The sequence below is a fragment of the Rhea pennata genome, chromosome 4, assembly GCF_028389875.1.
Source record: "Rhea pennata isolate bPtePen1 chromosome 4, bPtePen1.pri, whole genome shotgun sequence".
Taxonomy (NCBI): Eukaryota; Metazoa; Chordata; class Aves; order Rheiformes; family Rheidae; genus Rhea; species Rhea pennata.
The window spans coordinates 59,764,225-59,781,263 of NC_084666.1; the positions used below are offsets into that span (position 1 = coordinate 59,764,225).

Here is a 17,039-nt window from a genome sequence, read left to right on the forward strand (position 1 = left end):
CCTGACTGAATTGATAATCATACAGTGTAAGCTACTGTATCTCACTAATAGCCACATACATCACCCTCAACATTGCTGTTAAAAGTGCAAAACTACTAAAAAACTATTAGGAAAGAATTCTTTTTGGGTAGGAAAGTGTGAACAAGTACAGAAGTATGGTTATAATTTACTATATATATATTTACTGTATAATGTATTTTGCAGGAGAAGACTGTAAGTAAAAACCTATTAGGCAATATGAGGCTGTCTGAAATCAGTGATTGTATTTCTCTGTATTTATCTAGTAGCACTATTTTTATCTTTGGTTTAATTTACTCTAAGTAGATACTAATATTTTAAATTTCAACCTAAAATACTTCAAGCAGCTTAAGGTAAGACTTTAAATGGAGTGGCAGGAAGGAAGGAAAAAGGGAGGCAAGAAAGGAAGGAGGGAAGGAAGGAAGGAGTTTTCATAGTAATAGGACTGAAGAAAAAATTGAGCTCCCAGAAAATGTACTGTCAGTCTGTATATATAAATGAAACAAGACAACAAAAAAAATACAGAGAAGAAAGGGACAAGTTTAATAGTAGAAGAAAAATACAGCATATTGACAGTGGAAAACAGATGGAAGGGAGATCTCCAGAGGATTAAAATATTGCTCTTCCCTACTTCTAGGTATATGCAGTGTAATTCTTTCTTGAGCTCTCCAGATTGACTAGTTTTCTCAAAATTTCCCACCATTCTCCTGAATTTAATAGTAAGATCGATCACTTGGTCATTTTCTTCTAGTGCAGTTAGGATCCTAATCCAAAAGTCGAAGGGGAGAATGGGATTCTGGATGTCCAGATTTCAAAGGCAAAGGCATGGGTTAATTAGGCTTTCTGTTGGCTTAGTTAGGCTTTGATTGCAATCTGCTTTTTACATATACAACCAAATGTATTATTTTCAGACTTAATTGCAGTTATGAGTTATCATCACGGGACTAAACTACGGAGGTTTTGCTCATACTGGGGAATACTTTATTCAAGAAGATAGTTCTGCTAAAATCATATGCACCAGTATGATATAAAAGATCCATAATCTGGTCCATAGTTAGTTGACTGGTAGCTTAAATATATATATATCAACAGATTCCACCACCTTTATTTACAGAGTGATGCTTTTATCTTTTAGTGTAGCACCTGGGATGGATTCTAATACTCTTAGTTGTGTGAAACAACACTTTGTTCAGAACCAGCACCAGTGGCGTTAACAGGACTGCTTAGTGAATAACATACTAAACTATTCAAATATAGCCCCTTGATTTCAGCAAAACTGTGTATTCTATTATTCAATAGGATTCAAGATCACAGACTCTTAAGAATTTTCTACAGTAGCAGTATTTCAATCCTTAGCCCTTAATACTCAATGTTTTGGGTAGTATAATACAAAAAGTGAAAGTGTAAGACCAGAGTAAAATGATTAAAAGTGGAAGAAGCACTGTAAAGGCCAAAATGAAAATAAGAAAACGTGTATGAGAGACCAGTAGGAAAACAAAGGTCGTAATTCTGATACACTGTTATGTGCTGATTTCTGTGGGACATACTATACTACTCTTGCTGCAAAAATCAGTACACTCAAGTGTGTGTGTCCCTTCTGTTTTTAATCACTGTGTTTTCATGAGAAAGTATTGCATTTCATTGCAGCTGCAAAACTCAGCTCACCCTTATGACCGTCCAATAATTTAGGTTTCCTGGCTTCTACAATTTACTTGCCACAGTCAAGGCAATCCTTGGCTAAAAATATATACTTGGGATGACAAATTCAGTTAAAGATTTCCCCAAAATGGGAAATCTTTAACAACTTTTCCGGGTGGGTTTTTTTTCCACCTCCTTTGAGTTACTCTTCTTCAAAAAACTCCAGCATCTCTTATAGCACGTTCTCTGTGAAATCACAGAGGCAATTTATGATTTTGGATCAGAGCCGATCCACATAACTTAAGAACTAAGCCCCTGACTGATCAATCAGATTCCCGCAAAATGACTTTTGTGTCAGGACAGATTCTCACTGAATTCAGTGGGTCTCTGTGCAGACCCAAAGGTCTGTCTACCTATATCCTGCTAGTAATCAGTAAGCGTCTAATACTGTGTCTACTTTATGCTACATTAGTGATACATATTATTATTAATATTATTTAATAAGACACTTTTAAAAAAATAAATTGTCCTCAAATTTCTAGGTCATTAGAATATAATTTGGGGTATGAGAGAGAAAGAAAATTCTTTTCTAATAGTTTGCCATGCCAAGAATACTGCTTACTGTCATTTTCATTGTAGTAGTCCTAAAGCAAAAAAACCGTCTGTCCTGCTTACTTAATACGATGGTATTTATCCATTGCAGGATGTTATATGTTTAAAGTATGTGATAATATGCATAAATGTGCTAAAATTTATATCTATTTTAATTCTTTAAAAAAGTTTAGAGTATTTTGGACCCAGATTTGAGGTGATAATCTGAAGTTATTAAGTAAGCAAAGGACTGTTATTGGCACTCTTGGTGCGCCAGGTTACCACTGCAAACAATTAATTGCAAGCAAAGTGGACACTGAGTTGCAGCTACAAGGTTTACTCTTCAATAACCGATGGCTTCCACACCTGTGCAGGGACGCCAACTTTCTTTGCTGAAAATTTTGGCCTCGGAGCAGTAAACAAAGAGGATGTGATGGTTTCTGGCTTAGAAAATGCAGAGTAACCTGTAGATGAATGTGATTCATTTACTGGGGTAGAAGCATTTGACTGGAACAAAGGTTGTGAACTGTAGGCTGGTACAGAGTACACTGAAGATGCCCGGACATTAGTAGGAGAGCCAGCACTGAGTGGTCTTAAAGGTAGACCTTGTTTTGAAGTAGACAACTTTGATGTCTGCTTAATACCTAGGCTTTCCTTAGTACTAGATGGAGGTTGAAAAGTAAATAAAGATGCATCAAGTTGATAAGGCTGATGCTTCATAACATCCAAAGCATTGAGAACCTTCTTAGGTTTTCTTTTAGTATTTTTGGTAGCAGCAGCAGACTTAGATGAAGGCTTGGTAGCACCAGGAGGATACGATGGGCAGAGGATGGGATTATAAGCAACAGGTGGTGGTGCTCGAACATTAGATGAATATTTCCAAGAAGCTGGTAAAGATGGAGTTGGAGATGAAGCTCGTGCCATGTTTGCTTGCACAGTCTCTGAATCTACCACATACTTCTCCATTCGAGACTGCCTTCTGGCAAATAACTGTGCTCCTTTTCCACTCATAGCTGGCGGTATCTCAAAGGTGTTCTTTGTTCCTCCAGCGCTTGGTGTGGTTGGTGTTGTCTTGGGTGCACTGTTTGGACTTGCTATGGTTGCCTGAGGCCCTTTAAAAGGACCAGCTAATTTAAGAGTACTTGGGGGATGGGCAGGAGGGGAATGGGGATATTGTGGGGATTTGAGTGGCGCAGGATATGCTGCCTGAGGTGAGACTGGAGCCGGGAAGGAAGGAGCCTTGATAGAAGCTACAGCTGGAGGTGACCAGACTGGTGAAATGGGGGTACCAGCAGTAGGAGAGACCTTGACTGAAGGCTTTGGAGCAACAGGAGGAGGGGTCTTTTGTTTAGATGCTTGACTCTGCATGAAATTGCAAGCTTCTGCTCCCAAACTGAGGTAGTCTTCTTCGGGTCCTGACTCAAAACCAGCTCCAGTACCTCGTTTGCCTTCTGCATTGTGTACAAGGGATAATAGGGCAGGATTAGGACTTACTTTGGGTGATTCTTTGAAAGTGAACATTGGTTTTGCAGTGCTTCTTCTCTTTGCCTCTTGCAGTATCCCAGTTCTTTTGGCTGGCACTGCAATCCTTTCATCTCTGGTTGCTATGTGTTCGGTTGGCTCTGTGGACGACCACGTGACTGGTGCAGCTCTGTTGGCTACTGGAGCTGATACCGGTCTGTATAAAACCTCAGGTGGTGGGCTAACAGAGGCATAGGGAGGAGGTGCTGGTATATCTGAAAGAGGACTAGTCACATTTGTTGTGGGTGAAAATGGCGCAGCTGCTCGGTTCTGAACTCCGGAAGGGAAGGGTTTAGCTGTTTTATTCAGAGAGGCTGCTTTTTGAACTTCAGAGGTCTGAAAAGAGAAAGCTGAGTCTGGTGCTAACCCAAAGCCATTCTGTTGTAGCATTTTGCCATGATTCTGACTCACATCTAGGTAGCTTTTGCTCACACAGGTCTGCCTGCATGACATTTCTTCCTCTTTTGTCTGATAGGCTGAACAGCTCACTTTCTGGAAGCTTTCTGACATGGTGGCTTCCCTTCGTTCCTCTGCATGCACTGTGCGTGCCTTCATCTCCTCTTGCTCAGCGGTAATCTGATCCATCCTCTGCCGTCTCTTGGCAAACATGAGGGCCCCTTTACCCGTGGTCTCTGGAAGTGTCTGCATCTCGTCTCCACTTTTTGTCTTCTTTTCAACTTCAAGTAGACCACTGTCCCAGTCAAATGTCACAATTTTGCTGTCTTTGTCAATGTCAGAGAAGAAATCCTCATCTATTTCTGACTCACTTGTTGCAAGCAAACTCACTTCAAAAGTGTTTTCCTTGTCCCCCTCTTCACCTTCCCCTTCTTCACCTTCGTCTTCGTAACGTTCTAGCTCCCCAGTACCGTAGCTGACTAAAGTATATTTCCTCGCTCTTTGACGACGCTTCTTGAACATCAACACCCCCTTGGAATTGGGATTGGGAGCTGCTGTCAGCAGCAATGCAATACTTTTACATTTGGATTTGGCTTCTTTGACCTGTTTTTCTGACAGGCTCTCACTTCGCCGGAGTCCTATGGAAAGAATCAAAGTGTATGTGTATTAGAATGCAGCCCACAAAAATACAAGGAGTATTATAACAAGTAGTTCTGCATTTGTCTGTAGAGAAATTTACCCACTGTGCCCTTTCCACATATTAAAATATTTATTTTCCTGTGCATGTAGAGGTCACTATACATAAGTTTTTCCCACAGTAACAACTGTGGTATGAATTCCATGCCCAGCATTCCTCCTTTAGAATCACACAAATAGACATTTAAAAGCAACATCAATTTCTTTAGGACTTTCTTAGCTCAGCAGGCAGATTGTGTGTGTCATTATAACTATTTCTAGCTTTCTGAATTTCTGTTCCCATTAGTCATCTCAGCAGCAACAGCTGGATGATATTTTCTCATTTATTTGGTTTTTGAGGTACTGTGTTTAGCAGGTGTTTGGCCACAGCTGTTAGGCTTACGGCAGAGATTCCCAGCCAGCAAGGCCCATGACTGCCTAACATCTGAGAACAGTGAAACTGAATGTATTCTGTATGGTGATGGTAGAGGGTGGTATTGTTTCCATATTTGCTTTACTCATATGCATTATATAGTAATAGGTGATAGGTATCACCTATTACTATAGGGTATAGGTGATAAAAATATGTAAACTTATAAGTATTAGCTACTTAAAAGGAAACATACATTCACAAAGTCATAATTGTGAAACTATTAGTGTAAAGACAGACTTGTGGAAGACAATGGGAATCTGGCCGTGGTGCTCAATGAAAACAAGTTCCAGTCTTTTAACAGACATCACTTTTTGAAACGTATTCCAGAATTGTATAGTATATAACAATTCCAGAATATTTTTTAAATATATGGCAAGAGTTAATACACATTTAAGAACTGAAAAGAGGGGGCTCTGCTGACTCCTCAAGAGTATTCACTAGCATACATCAATAATACATATTTCTAAAAGCATAAATTATTGGTTCTCATAAAGTCATATAGAGCAGGAATAGATGCAGCTGCAAAGTGCTAAACAGACTATACATCAACACCATTGTGTCTCATGCGGCAATGCTGATCAGATGTTGCCCCCATCTTTCTCCCTTTTTCATACTCCACCACTGCAACTGAATGACAGCCTCACTAGCTTCTCCATTCTCCAAAAAGCTAGAATTTAAAGTTGTTGCTGCCTAACTGAACGGTCTGTTTCCAATTAATTTCAAAGGTAAAAAATGTGTTTCTGGTATATGAAAATGGAACAGTAAATTGTTTAATATCATTTTCTTTTGCTGGCATAAACAAAACAAGCTTATTAAAGAAAGCCATTTGATATATTTTCTATTAATGATCCCCTTAGCCATGTCAGAAGATGGAGCCTGATACTTCTCCTATTAAAGACAACTGGAGCTTTGCCATTACGCCAGATGATAGCATAACTGGACCAATGGCTCTCACAAGAACCTATAAAAGAGAAAAGAATGGTGCCTGTACCAGCAATTTGTAATATTTTATTTTGGGAAGGCTAAATTACAAAATCCTTAGTTTAGTTCTTTGACAGGCCAAGTGCTTACAAGAGTCACTGGAGACATTTTCCCAAAGTACTGGCTTTAGCATTAGTCTGACTCTCTGCAAACAGAAATACTCGCCCTTCATCATGCAACTTCCTTGCTTTCCAATAAGGCACTTGCATCAGCAGCAAATGTTTTTCTAGGAAAGACTTTGAGCAGGTACCCCTGCATTTCTGTGGAAAGGAAAAATTGAAACTTTTCACTTTGCTAGTGTATTTTTAAACTCATTTGCATAGTTATTTAATGAATAGATTGTAGAGATGAGAGAATAAAATGTTACCTGTTCAGGTAAATTTAATTTGACTACTAGTCACAGGAAAAGTTTCTGCTAAAGAGATCAGAGATGTATAATAAATGTTCTGATCTACTTTAGACTTAAATGCCACATTATAACTTTTTTTAAAATAAGCATGTCTTATATGCAGAGTACTTGCTGCATGCAGATTATTGCCCTATGTTTGGCACATTTCTCATGTGTAGATATGATTTTACAAATATTTTCATAAAAAGCAAACATTTTTAAAGTTTAAATCCGTGATCCCTATGGATAATGATTTGCCACTGGTTATAGAGAATTGAGATTGTCATGTTTGAAATGAAAATAGATAAAATGTTTGTTCTACATGAAAGAACAGTTCATCATGTAATACGTAGTTCATTCTGTATGCCATTGCCTTTTTAGACAGGCAGTGCAAATAATTCACTAAGAAAGACAGGCACGGACCTACAGTTGCTTCCAACTTCACAGCCAAAATGTAAGGCATGTGCTCTGTTCTTTTTTGCTCCATTTAATATGCCATAAATATGTGGATTACATTCAGACACTTAGGCATAAGTAACTGCTTAATCCACTTGTCAATAAGTTACAAATGGTTTTCATGCTAAAAATATGCTTACAGAGGAATTAGCTATGGGTTAGCAGGCGAATTCCAACACTGCATATGAAATAGTTTGTTGCTACAATATATCATTGCACACGTTCAGGTACCTTTGCCATACTGCTACTAAATCCCTGGACTGAATTCTTAACATTGTTGGGAAAGAACAATGAATAGAAAGATCCCAAATGAATAACATAATAAACAAAATATATAAATTATTGACATGTACATTCAGTTAGAGTAATATTGGATTCAATTGCATTTTCAATTTACTTTCATGTAGACTTCTTGAACAGATTTTGAGGCTGACCTCTGAGTATGGGAGTTAGAAGAACTAGTAAGTTCACTTTACAGTCTAGAGAAGACTTACAAAAATGAAAGGATCATATAACAGTTATACACATGCTAGTGTCTGTCAAAACCTGTCCTGCAGGCAACATCCAGCTTTTTTGCTAACCTTTTTTATTATCAGCTATTAAGAGCAGTAGCATGGTTTTGATTTTTGAAGATGCAAATGAATATAGGAAAAAAGATTTTCCTATAAAAGGAGAAAAACAGGATTCACACAGAGGTGTGCAAGTAACTTGCCTTTTTGTTGATATTCTACAAGTTACCTTTCAATGTACATTAAAAACCTGGCAAAATTCAGCCTTTTTGAGAGCTGTAAGTAATTTTAGGTGGACAAAGTAATGAGTTACATTTCAAAGTGGAAGTCTACTAAGCAAAGTTATTCAGCACTGTTAATGCATGGTTATACTCTTGGCCTGTCACCAGGAGCATTGTATTACTCTGAAAAAATATATGAAGCAAAAATAGAACCACCTTTTAAAAGAAAAAGAGAGAGGGGGAAATTAGAAAACTGCAGAAAAAAATCTTTAAAGGTTTTTCCAGTGCAGTCTAAATTCTGAAATGATGTTTCAAGTTAAAAAAGATACCCTCAGGCAGGTCAAATGATTTAGATGGAACATACTTACTTGCGTGCCTCGCCCTGTGCTTGAGAGGTCTGCTGTGATCCTTTTCCGAGTGCTGGTCGTCTTCTCCCGGCTCTGTGCCTTCTGGTGAGATTGCAAAGGAGAGGAGGGAAGGAGGTGCTTCTGACTGCCCTCCTTCCACTTGAGAATCAACACACCCCCTTTCGGCTAGAGACCTGGATGCCTCCTTCTGCCTGTCTGAACAGTCTAGGATCACCTCCACTCTGGGGAGAGATGGAGCTGCACCTTGGATCGTCTTGACCTCTTTGCCACTAGAAATCTGGACTACTTTGCTTGACCACTGGATGTTGCCCTCTTTCACACCCAGGGGAACTGCAATTACAGGGCTAGTCCCATCCTGTTGTACACTGGGTCCTGTTTCTGAAGGGATGCATTTTTCTGCCCCTAAGAGAGTCACAGCGGGAGCATTGGTGCCCTTGTGCCCATCATGTGAAAGGGACAACTGCAGCTCAACCATAGTGCCTGGCCTTCTTTCTTCTGTCTTCCCTCTGACAGCAGCCTCATCTGTCACGAGCACTTTGGAGGTTCCTATCACTTTAGGAGTAATTCTGTGGCTCTGTGTGGTCTCTTGTTTCATTTCAGAAAAGTTTATATTGTTTTCCTCTGCTCCCTGGTGAGTCTCGCTGTGTATCTCTGTGATGCAGAGTTCTGTGTGGGGTGTCTCTTTGGCTGTGTTAATTTGCAGTGTAGTGCTCTCCCTATAGTCCTCATTTTTTATGTTATCGTGCTTTCCGTTTTCTCTTTCAGTGCTCAAGGCTTCACTTATTCCACTGGATGATCTGCACATACATAAACAAGTAATTCGAGAAAGTAAGCTGCTGTAAATACAGCAATTGTAAGTACAATTATAAAAGTGATTTTTGTATCGTATGTCTTTTTTCCCTAAAATTAATCATGGTACCTGCTAGTAGGTCCATTTAAGTAGCAGAATTAGCAGAATTTCCCCGGTATTTAGAAGTCTTATATCAAAACATCTTTGTATCCTCCACAATTCTTTTAATTAATGGTGCAGGAAGAGGGAAATTAGTTATATTACTACCATAGGACCTCTACTGTTATTCTACTACTATCTTTCTGCAGTCTTGACTTATGTCATTACTAATGTCAGTATGGTTTCACAGACACATTTCTATTATAGTGTTGCCAGAAAAATGCTGCTGAGACTTCTAGGACAATTCTTCATATTTCACGTGTGCATGTGAAAAGCAACTTCATATAACATCAGAACAGGCATTCAGTTTTGTCTCTGTGGCTATTGCAACTGCTTTAGGCACCATCCTCTCACATAGTTCCTGTCCCAAATAGTTTACTCCCTCAGGAATAGGAGATTACTGAATGGAGATAAAAAGGAGGGAAATTAATACTTAAAACACACATTCAGAGAATTCCTTTAAGGGTCATCATCCTTATGTATCATTAAATAATTAAAACATTCTGGCCCCTTTCCAGTGATCCAGTGAAAAAGGGTAGTAAAGCTGTGCACCATTTCCTCATTTTCAAAAAACAATTTTCCAGCTGATGAATGTTACTAGACTACCTGAAGCCTGCTAAATCTCAGTGTAGCTCCCTTCTTTGAATTATTCATTTCCCTGACCCAATTAGTTAGGCTGTTTTATGACCCCTAGTATACCCTCTAGTTTCCCCTTTCATTACTTGGGGCAAAAGCGACAACTGTTGATTCCAGGAAAAAAGCCCTTCTTAACATCAGGATAGCAATGTATTATTAAAGCTTTCTGTTGACTAGAATGTAGCAAAATGTTTTTTCAGTTCAAGGATACAGTAGGTACCCTCAAATACCCTAAGTATCATAGGAAATTCTAAAATCAAAAGCAGGTCCCAGGTCCTCTGAAGCTTTGAAATTCCCTACAAAAAAAGGCTGGAAGAAGCAACAGAGGAAATAAATATGTTAGTATACTGAAGATTTGTACTTGCATTTCTAGCTACTGATTGTAGCAGCCTGGATCTGCCTCAGATAGCACAGAATATATAACATCCGTTAAACCACATATGGGGCTACATAAAAGTCAGACAGATTTTAATTTAGGGAGGTCTTCATGAGTGCTGCTGGATTCCATCATATTATGCTATTTGAATGATCAGTTGCACTGCTGCTAAGTACAGATAAATTACAGGATTCCATAAACATTTCCTTGTAGGATATGAGATTGGGGGCTGGGCCAGCTAAATGTTGGCCTTTATTGGTAGCTGAGTGATTGTGTGCATGTAGGAGAGAGAAGGATTTCCACCTTAAAAGGCCCTTGCTACTTATGGATATACTTCTACTCTATATAGACATAAATGTGTATCCATGTGTCAAGAGGCAGAGTACTAGGTCTGATCTCTGTTTTGTCATTTATGATTCTGTTTTGTCAAATTATTATTTTTGTTTCAGGTCTTTCCAGTTGCTGCAGGAACAATACTCCTGGTGTAATTCCAGGAAGGAAGAAGAACTCATGAAATCAGCATGGAGGGGTTTGTCTCAGAGTCATGTTTTACTCCCTACATGGTGCATTTCATTTTGGTATGCATTGAGCACACTCCCTTCTTCCCATTAGAATTTTTCTTTGTTGTCCTAGCAGTGGCCGAGGAGCTAGTACACTGATGTGCAAAGGGCAGGCTAGTGTTTCTGTCCCTGCTCTCAATGCTTCCTGGATACCTCTGTTAAAAATTTGTTGGGAAGGCCAGTAAGATGCTTCCCTGACATGGTATCTGGATGGGACCTGTCCTGCAGGGTATCTTCTTCCTCTGATTCTGCAAACCACAGATTTTGTGGGGCTGCTTGTCAGTAACTGACTGGGATTTACACAGGATCAGGAAAACTTCTTGTAGATGTCAAAGCCAAGTAGCATTTTAAAAGCTACTTCAGAGACTTCAATAGGAGCAGAATTTGGTCAGTGATGATTACTTCTGAAAATCTCATCCTCCTTGCAAGTAGTTCAGGAACAATCAGAAGCTTCCAAGCAAGAAGAAATATTCTTCTCTGACAGCAAAAGATGCTTGGATCCAAAAGTCACCACTGGAATACCACTTTAATTTGGCATTATTATTTCTTTATGATTTCTAGCCTTTTTTGAGATGGTTAACAAAGGACAACTCAAGAAAGGATGGTTTGCTTCTCATTGCTCTCAGAGGAGGACAGGCCACTTCCTGAAAAATCCTTCTAGTGATAGTTCTGTGATGGCTGTTACTCTCAACACACCTGGGATGGGTGCCACAAAGAAGGTGGCAAGGGGGGAAAAGTGTTTCAGGTTATCTTCCTCTACCCTTGAAGATACTAACAGCAGGACAGGGGAAGCTGGTGAAGGATAGCTGGTGAGAAGTTCACAGATTCTCCTGATAAATTCCAGCAGAACATTTTAGTCTCTTTCAAAACAAACCAATTGTTGAGCCAACTGTAATTTTCTTAAAATTTCTAACAGACCCATGAAACACTATTATGAGGCCTAAGCATTCTGATTTAATTTTCAGGACATGTTGTGCTGTTCATCGTACATTCAAGTAGGGGCAATTGAGTGAATATATGATATACTGTCCTTTAGCAAGAGCATAATGTGTCCTTCAGTCCAACTAAAATAGCAGTTAAAGAGCAGCAGCAGGCAGGAGTGAAAGCAAATAAAGTTATGTGTATGGCTGCAAAGAATGCAGCCAGTCAGCCACAAAAATCATTTCTAAAAGTGCAGTTCTAGTAGTCATGTCAAGAAGCATAAGACTTCAGATATCACATGAGGAACGCTCAAATACTACTCCACTGAACCAGAATAGTGCAAAAGGTAAGCTGTAATCCTCAGCTATCACCATTTCTCTGATGTCATTACATTAGTCAGTTACTCAGCTCAAGATAACATGCACAGACAGGGCATGCAGAACATGTCTATTGTAAATAAAATGAATATTCTTTCAGAGTCTGCTGTCCTGAAGGCAGATAAGAGCTTGAAACTACTGGACACATTAGTACAGTTACTTTGCACAGGCTGTGGAACATACAGAGGAATTTCACTTGCTCTTTCGGAAGTCCCTGGTGAGCACAGACAAATGCCTTTTTTGCACCACAGTCCTTCCAGAGTCTTTTGAGCCCTTCCACTGGCACTGCTCTGTTGGGAAGAGGGCTGAGTCCTGACCCCTTCTGTCCTGCTACTCCTGCCTGTGGGAGAGCAAGCACAGGGAACCGCAGTAGCTCAGGTGGGAAATGTAATTCCTTCTATAGAATGAGAAAGTCTCTGGCCTTTTCTTCCTTTTCTCACCCACTCTGAAGGCAATTCAGAGTTCATCTTCTTTGAATTCATAAAGTTTGGAGAGAGTGTGCTTTCAGAATATTATTCTGGTTTTGGCCCCACTTAACTATTGCTGATTCTGAATTCCAAGATAGCATATTTTACATTCATAGAATCATAGAATTATAGAATTGGTAAGGTTGGAAGGGACCTCTGAGATCATCTAGTCTATCCCCTCTGCTCAAGCAGGGTCACCTAGAGCATGTTAGACAGGGTTGCATCCAGGCGGGCCTTGAAGATCTCCAGAGAAGGAGACTCCACCACCTCTCTGGGCAACTTGGTCCAGTGCTCCGTCACTCTCACAGTAAAGAAATTCCCCCTAACGGTCAGACGGAGCTTCCTGTGCTTCAGTATCTGCCATTGCCTCTTGTCCTGTCACATGGGACAACTGAAAAGAGTTTGTCCCTGTCCCCTTGACACCCTCCCTTCAGGCACTTACACACATTGATCAGATCCCCCCGCAGTCTTCTCTTCTCCAGGCTGAAGAGGCCCAGCTCTCGCAGCCGTTCCTCATAGAGCGGATGCTTCAGCGCTCTGATCATCTTCATAGCCCTACGCTGAATGCCCTCCAGCAGCTCCATGTCTCTCTTGGACTGGGGAGCCCAGAACTGGACACAGCACTCGAGATGAGGCCTCCCCAGGGCTGAGTAGAGGGGCAGGATCACCTCCCTCCACCTGCTGGCAACACTCTTCCTAATGCACCCCAAGATACGATTCGGCCTTCCTGGCCACAAGGGCACATTGCTGGCTCATGGTCATCTTGTCATCCACCAGCAATCCCAGGTCCTTCTCTGCAGAGCTGCTCTCCAGCAGGTCAGCCCCCAGCTTGTCCTGGTGCCTAGGATTATTTCTCCATAGGTGCAGGACCCTGCACTTGCCCTTGTTGAGCCTCAGGAGGTTCCTCTCTGCCCAGCTCTCCAGCCTGTCCAGGTCTCTCTGAATGGCAGCACAGCCCTCGGGTGTGTCAGCCACTCCTCCCAGCTTGGCATCATCAGCCAGCTTGCTGAGGAGGCACTCTGTCCCTTTGTCCAGGTCACTGATGAAGAAGTTGAACAGGATGAGACCCAGTCCTGAGCCCTGGGGAACTCCACTAGCCACAGGCCTCCAACTAGACTCTGCACCACTGATGATGACCCTCTGAGCTCTGCCTTTCAGCCAGTTCTCAGTCCACCTCATCAGATTTACAAAAGTGTCATTAGAATGTACTGAGGTGTACATTGAGCAGTAATGCTGGCTTAGTCCTAAATTTACATAAAGGTTCTCTACTATATGAAATGGAAAGCATTTTCAAAGGAAAATGTAACTCACTGCCCCTATCTTATAAATGGATAGTCTGAAACTCTGTTCAGACCAACAGTCTGAAAGCTGTAAGTGACTTGCCCCACCTCATCTAGTCAGGTGATAACAGATACAGAAATAGAATTCATGGTTTCCAGACCCTCTCCTCCTTCTGACTACTATCACATTCTGCCACCCAAGAAGACCATTTGCCATGTCATCATCAGGGCGTATCTGTGCAACACACTTTCTCCATCTCTACAGCCCATGCTTTTTGTAAGCCTCACTTCCCTATCTGCAGAGAATAACAACACTTAACTACTTCAAAGGGTTGGAAGGAATAATTAAATTCAAGACTGCAGTACTCGGATATCAGGCTAGTCAATACTTTGTAAGTATCTAAGATACTTAATAATAAATAAAATTTTACATTTGGAGACTATAGCCTTTATATTGTACGTGAACTGTGCTGTTTGAATTATATAAATTAATTCCTTTAGATCAAATACTCTTGATTTCTCTCTCTTTTTCATACAAGTAAGCAGACTGCCAATCTTGCAGACATAAACAAAAGGATTATCAGTAAGAAGCTCACAGTATAGTTTTATAAAATAAGTGCATTCAGCATCCACATTTTCTACTTAGTTCACTGAACAGAATTACACTAAAGTATTCTGAGCACTCCTGTACCTCTTGATAAGCATCTGCAGGACGTCAGTCAAGCTTTCCATTAGAACGGTAACTTCAGCATAGGTTAAGTCTCCACAGGGTTTACCATTGATAGACACCACCTCATCCCCCTCACACAGTCCAGCCTTAGCTGCTTTGCTCTTGCTGCGAACCTATGAGTCAAAAACAAATTCAAAATTGCACAGTTAGTGTTCATTTGAAAACAATGGCAACTATGTCCCCAACTTACTTTCATCTTTAGAAGAAAAGATGGTCAGTATTATTGATTGTTTCCAAATTCCAAATTCCAAAACACAAACCAAGAATTTGTCTCAGTTGAGGAGAATACTATTCTGGCCATTAATAACAAATACATAAGTTGTGCCATACTGAGCTTGTTGACTAGATGTCGTACAGGCTGGAAATGTTTGTGAAAAAGGGAGACATAGTAGTTTAGGACAACAATCACTCAATCACAGTTCAGCAGAATGGCAAAAAAAATCTCATTAGCTTTTCCACAGATTACCAGAGTTGAAATTTAGGCCAAGATTTTAAAAGAAGGGTGTACAAAGTCAAGCTTCTCTGGGCAGAATGTCATACCTACATGCTGTTAGAGCTATAGGTGTACGACTTGTCATATACTGGACACTTTTCCTTAGATGTCCAACTGTAGAGTTAGGTGCCAAACTATAAACATCTGAATAGCTGGAGATCCTAAATCTGTGTTAAGTCATCTAAATAAGTGGCTTGATTTATTAAAATTAGTACATACCTATTATGGTTTAAGTCCCCACTTTAAGTATTCATGCAAGTATCTATCTGGCTTCGTTTTTACTGTTCCAGTCCTTTTTCCACTGACAGCATGTTATGGCTTATCATAGTCATTGTATAACAAATTCTAGACAGCCTTAACACCACTCAAGGTATGCCGTACAGTTGACTGCTATTTTTAAAGTACATATTTGGCAAACAACATGTTATATTAACCAGTATGTTTGCAGAAGTTTATTTTAGAACTACACATACACATAAAAGGGTCATCCTTGGGTTTCTCACTCTGAATCTTCTCCCTGTTGGTGAGAGTCCTTCGGCTTTATATTTTATTCAATTGGTAAGGATAATACATTATCCTTACTAATCCTCATCACATTTCTTTAAATTTATTATAGAAATAGTACTGTTCCACCATCTTCACAGCAGCAGTGTCAGTCCTCACCGTCTCTAGCAGAGCTACTATCTGATATATGCTAGACTGAGGGTGCAGCAGTCCCACTGACTCATGGAATTACCCCCATATGCTATAGGCCCACTGGACTGGAAGTACCTAGAGGTATTTCTGGAGGCAATTTTGGAAAGTTTCTTGGAGTCTGAATGGTATGTGGGAAAATAAAGAATGAGGTTGCAAATGTTTTTCTTTGTGGAGCCATTTATCTTTATCGTTTCAATTTATGAATACCCATACGTCATATTACAGCTTTCTAAGCAGTGAAGAAACAGAAGCGTGGTGCATACAGAAGCCGGTTATTACCTTGCAGAGGACTTAACATTTACAAATATGGAGTGGTATGCTGTTCTGTTTATCTTTCCTTAGGCAATAGCATAAACATCCTTGTACTTTGGGAAGAAATGATAGTTTAGACAGTGTTTAGAATGTTTTCCTTCATGTATGAGCTAGGATTAAGGTTGAATTTTTGTTACTGTTTTTTGAAATAGAAGGATATGCCATTAAAATTGTACAAAGCATTTTAGGCCTGAATGTGAGTATTTATTATGGATGCTAGGAACAATTTAGAGTGACCCTTTTTTAAAAATGTGTAAACAGTCACTATAACATGTGAACTCTTGAAACTGTGTAATGTGAAACCTAGGATGTGAGAGGAGCTCTTGTTTGTTTATTAAGTGTCTGAGAATTTGGTGTCAGTTCTGTCATATATTACTGTTGTAACTGTCTCAGTTACAATATCTGTTACCCATTCCATAGCTTTTTAACATGAAAGAAACAAAGGGATTTTTTGAAGGAATGGTAATAGGTCTAGATGAATTCCAAAAGATTTAAGGCAACCATCACTGCATTCAGCAGTACTGACCTTTCTTAGTCAATGCTGTGCATGATTTGTTCATAAGGACCGTTAGTTTTCTGAACACTTAACAGTAGTATAGTAGTTGTATATAAATAGTTGTACATAAAACTGACAACAGTCTTGGGGTTATTCTGATCCATTTGGTATAATGCCCTTTTTTAGATCACCCTGCCACTGGTGGGTTTGTAGAACAATGCTGGATTACTTGGACAATTTACCTGAAGTACCTTATTTCCTTTCTGTTCCCAACTGCTGCAAGGGAAATTGCTCTTATATCTTGGATTTTCTATTGGCAGGAATGCCCTATACTGCTATAAAAAGTCAACTGCTGAGCAATTTCTCATATTGACAGAGAAGTTAATCTTTGGGGAAATGTGCTTTGTGAAAGACCTTGCCTGAGTGTTTGTTCTCAGAGCCCCCGGGAAGTACCAGGCACCCCGCAAGCTTTACTGTACCCGCAGCACCCAAGCCACAGGAGCCTCCATGCAGCTGAAGTCCTGAAGGGGCTGATGGAGGCCTCTTCCCCC

The 17,039-nt window shown here is 40.0% G+C and overlaps 1 protein-coding gene across 2 annotated transcripts in view; it reads right to left on the reverse strand.

Moving 5' to 3' along the window:
• Positions 1-17,039, reverse strand: part of SYNPO2 (synaptopodin 2) — a 96,063-nt gene that overhangs the window by 18,737 nt on the left and 60,287 nt on the right. For both annotated transcript variants that reach the window (XM_062574046.1, XM_062574045.1), the window contains exons 2-4: positions 14,453-14,604; positions 8,196-8,992; positions 2,614-4,802 (exon numbers count right to left, since the gene is read on the reverse strand). In XM_062574046.1, the coding sequence (XP_062430030.1) occupies positions 2,614-4,802; positions 8,196-8,992; positions 14,453-14,604 (3,138 nt within the window). The remainder of the gene's footprint in view (positions 1-2,613; positions 4,803-8,195; positions 8,993-14,452; positions 14,605-17,039) is intronic.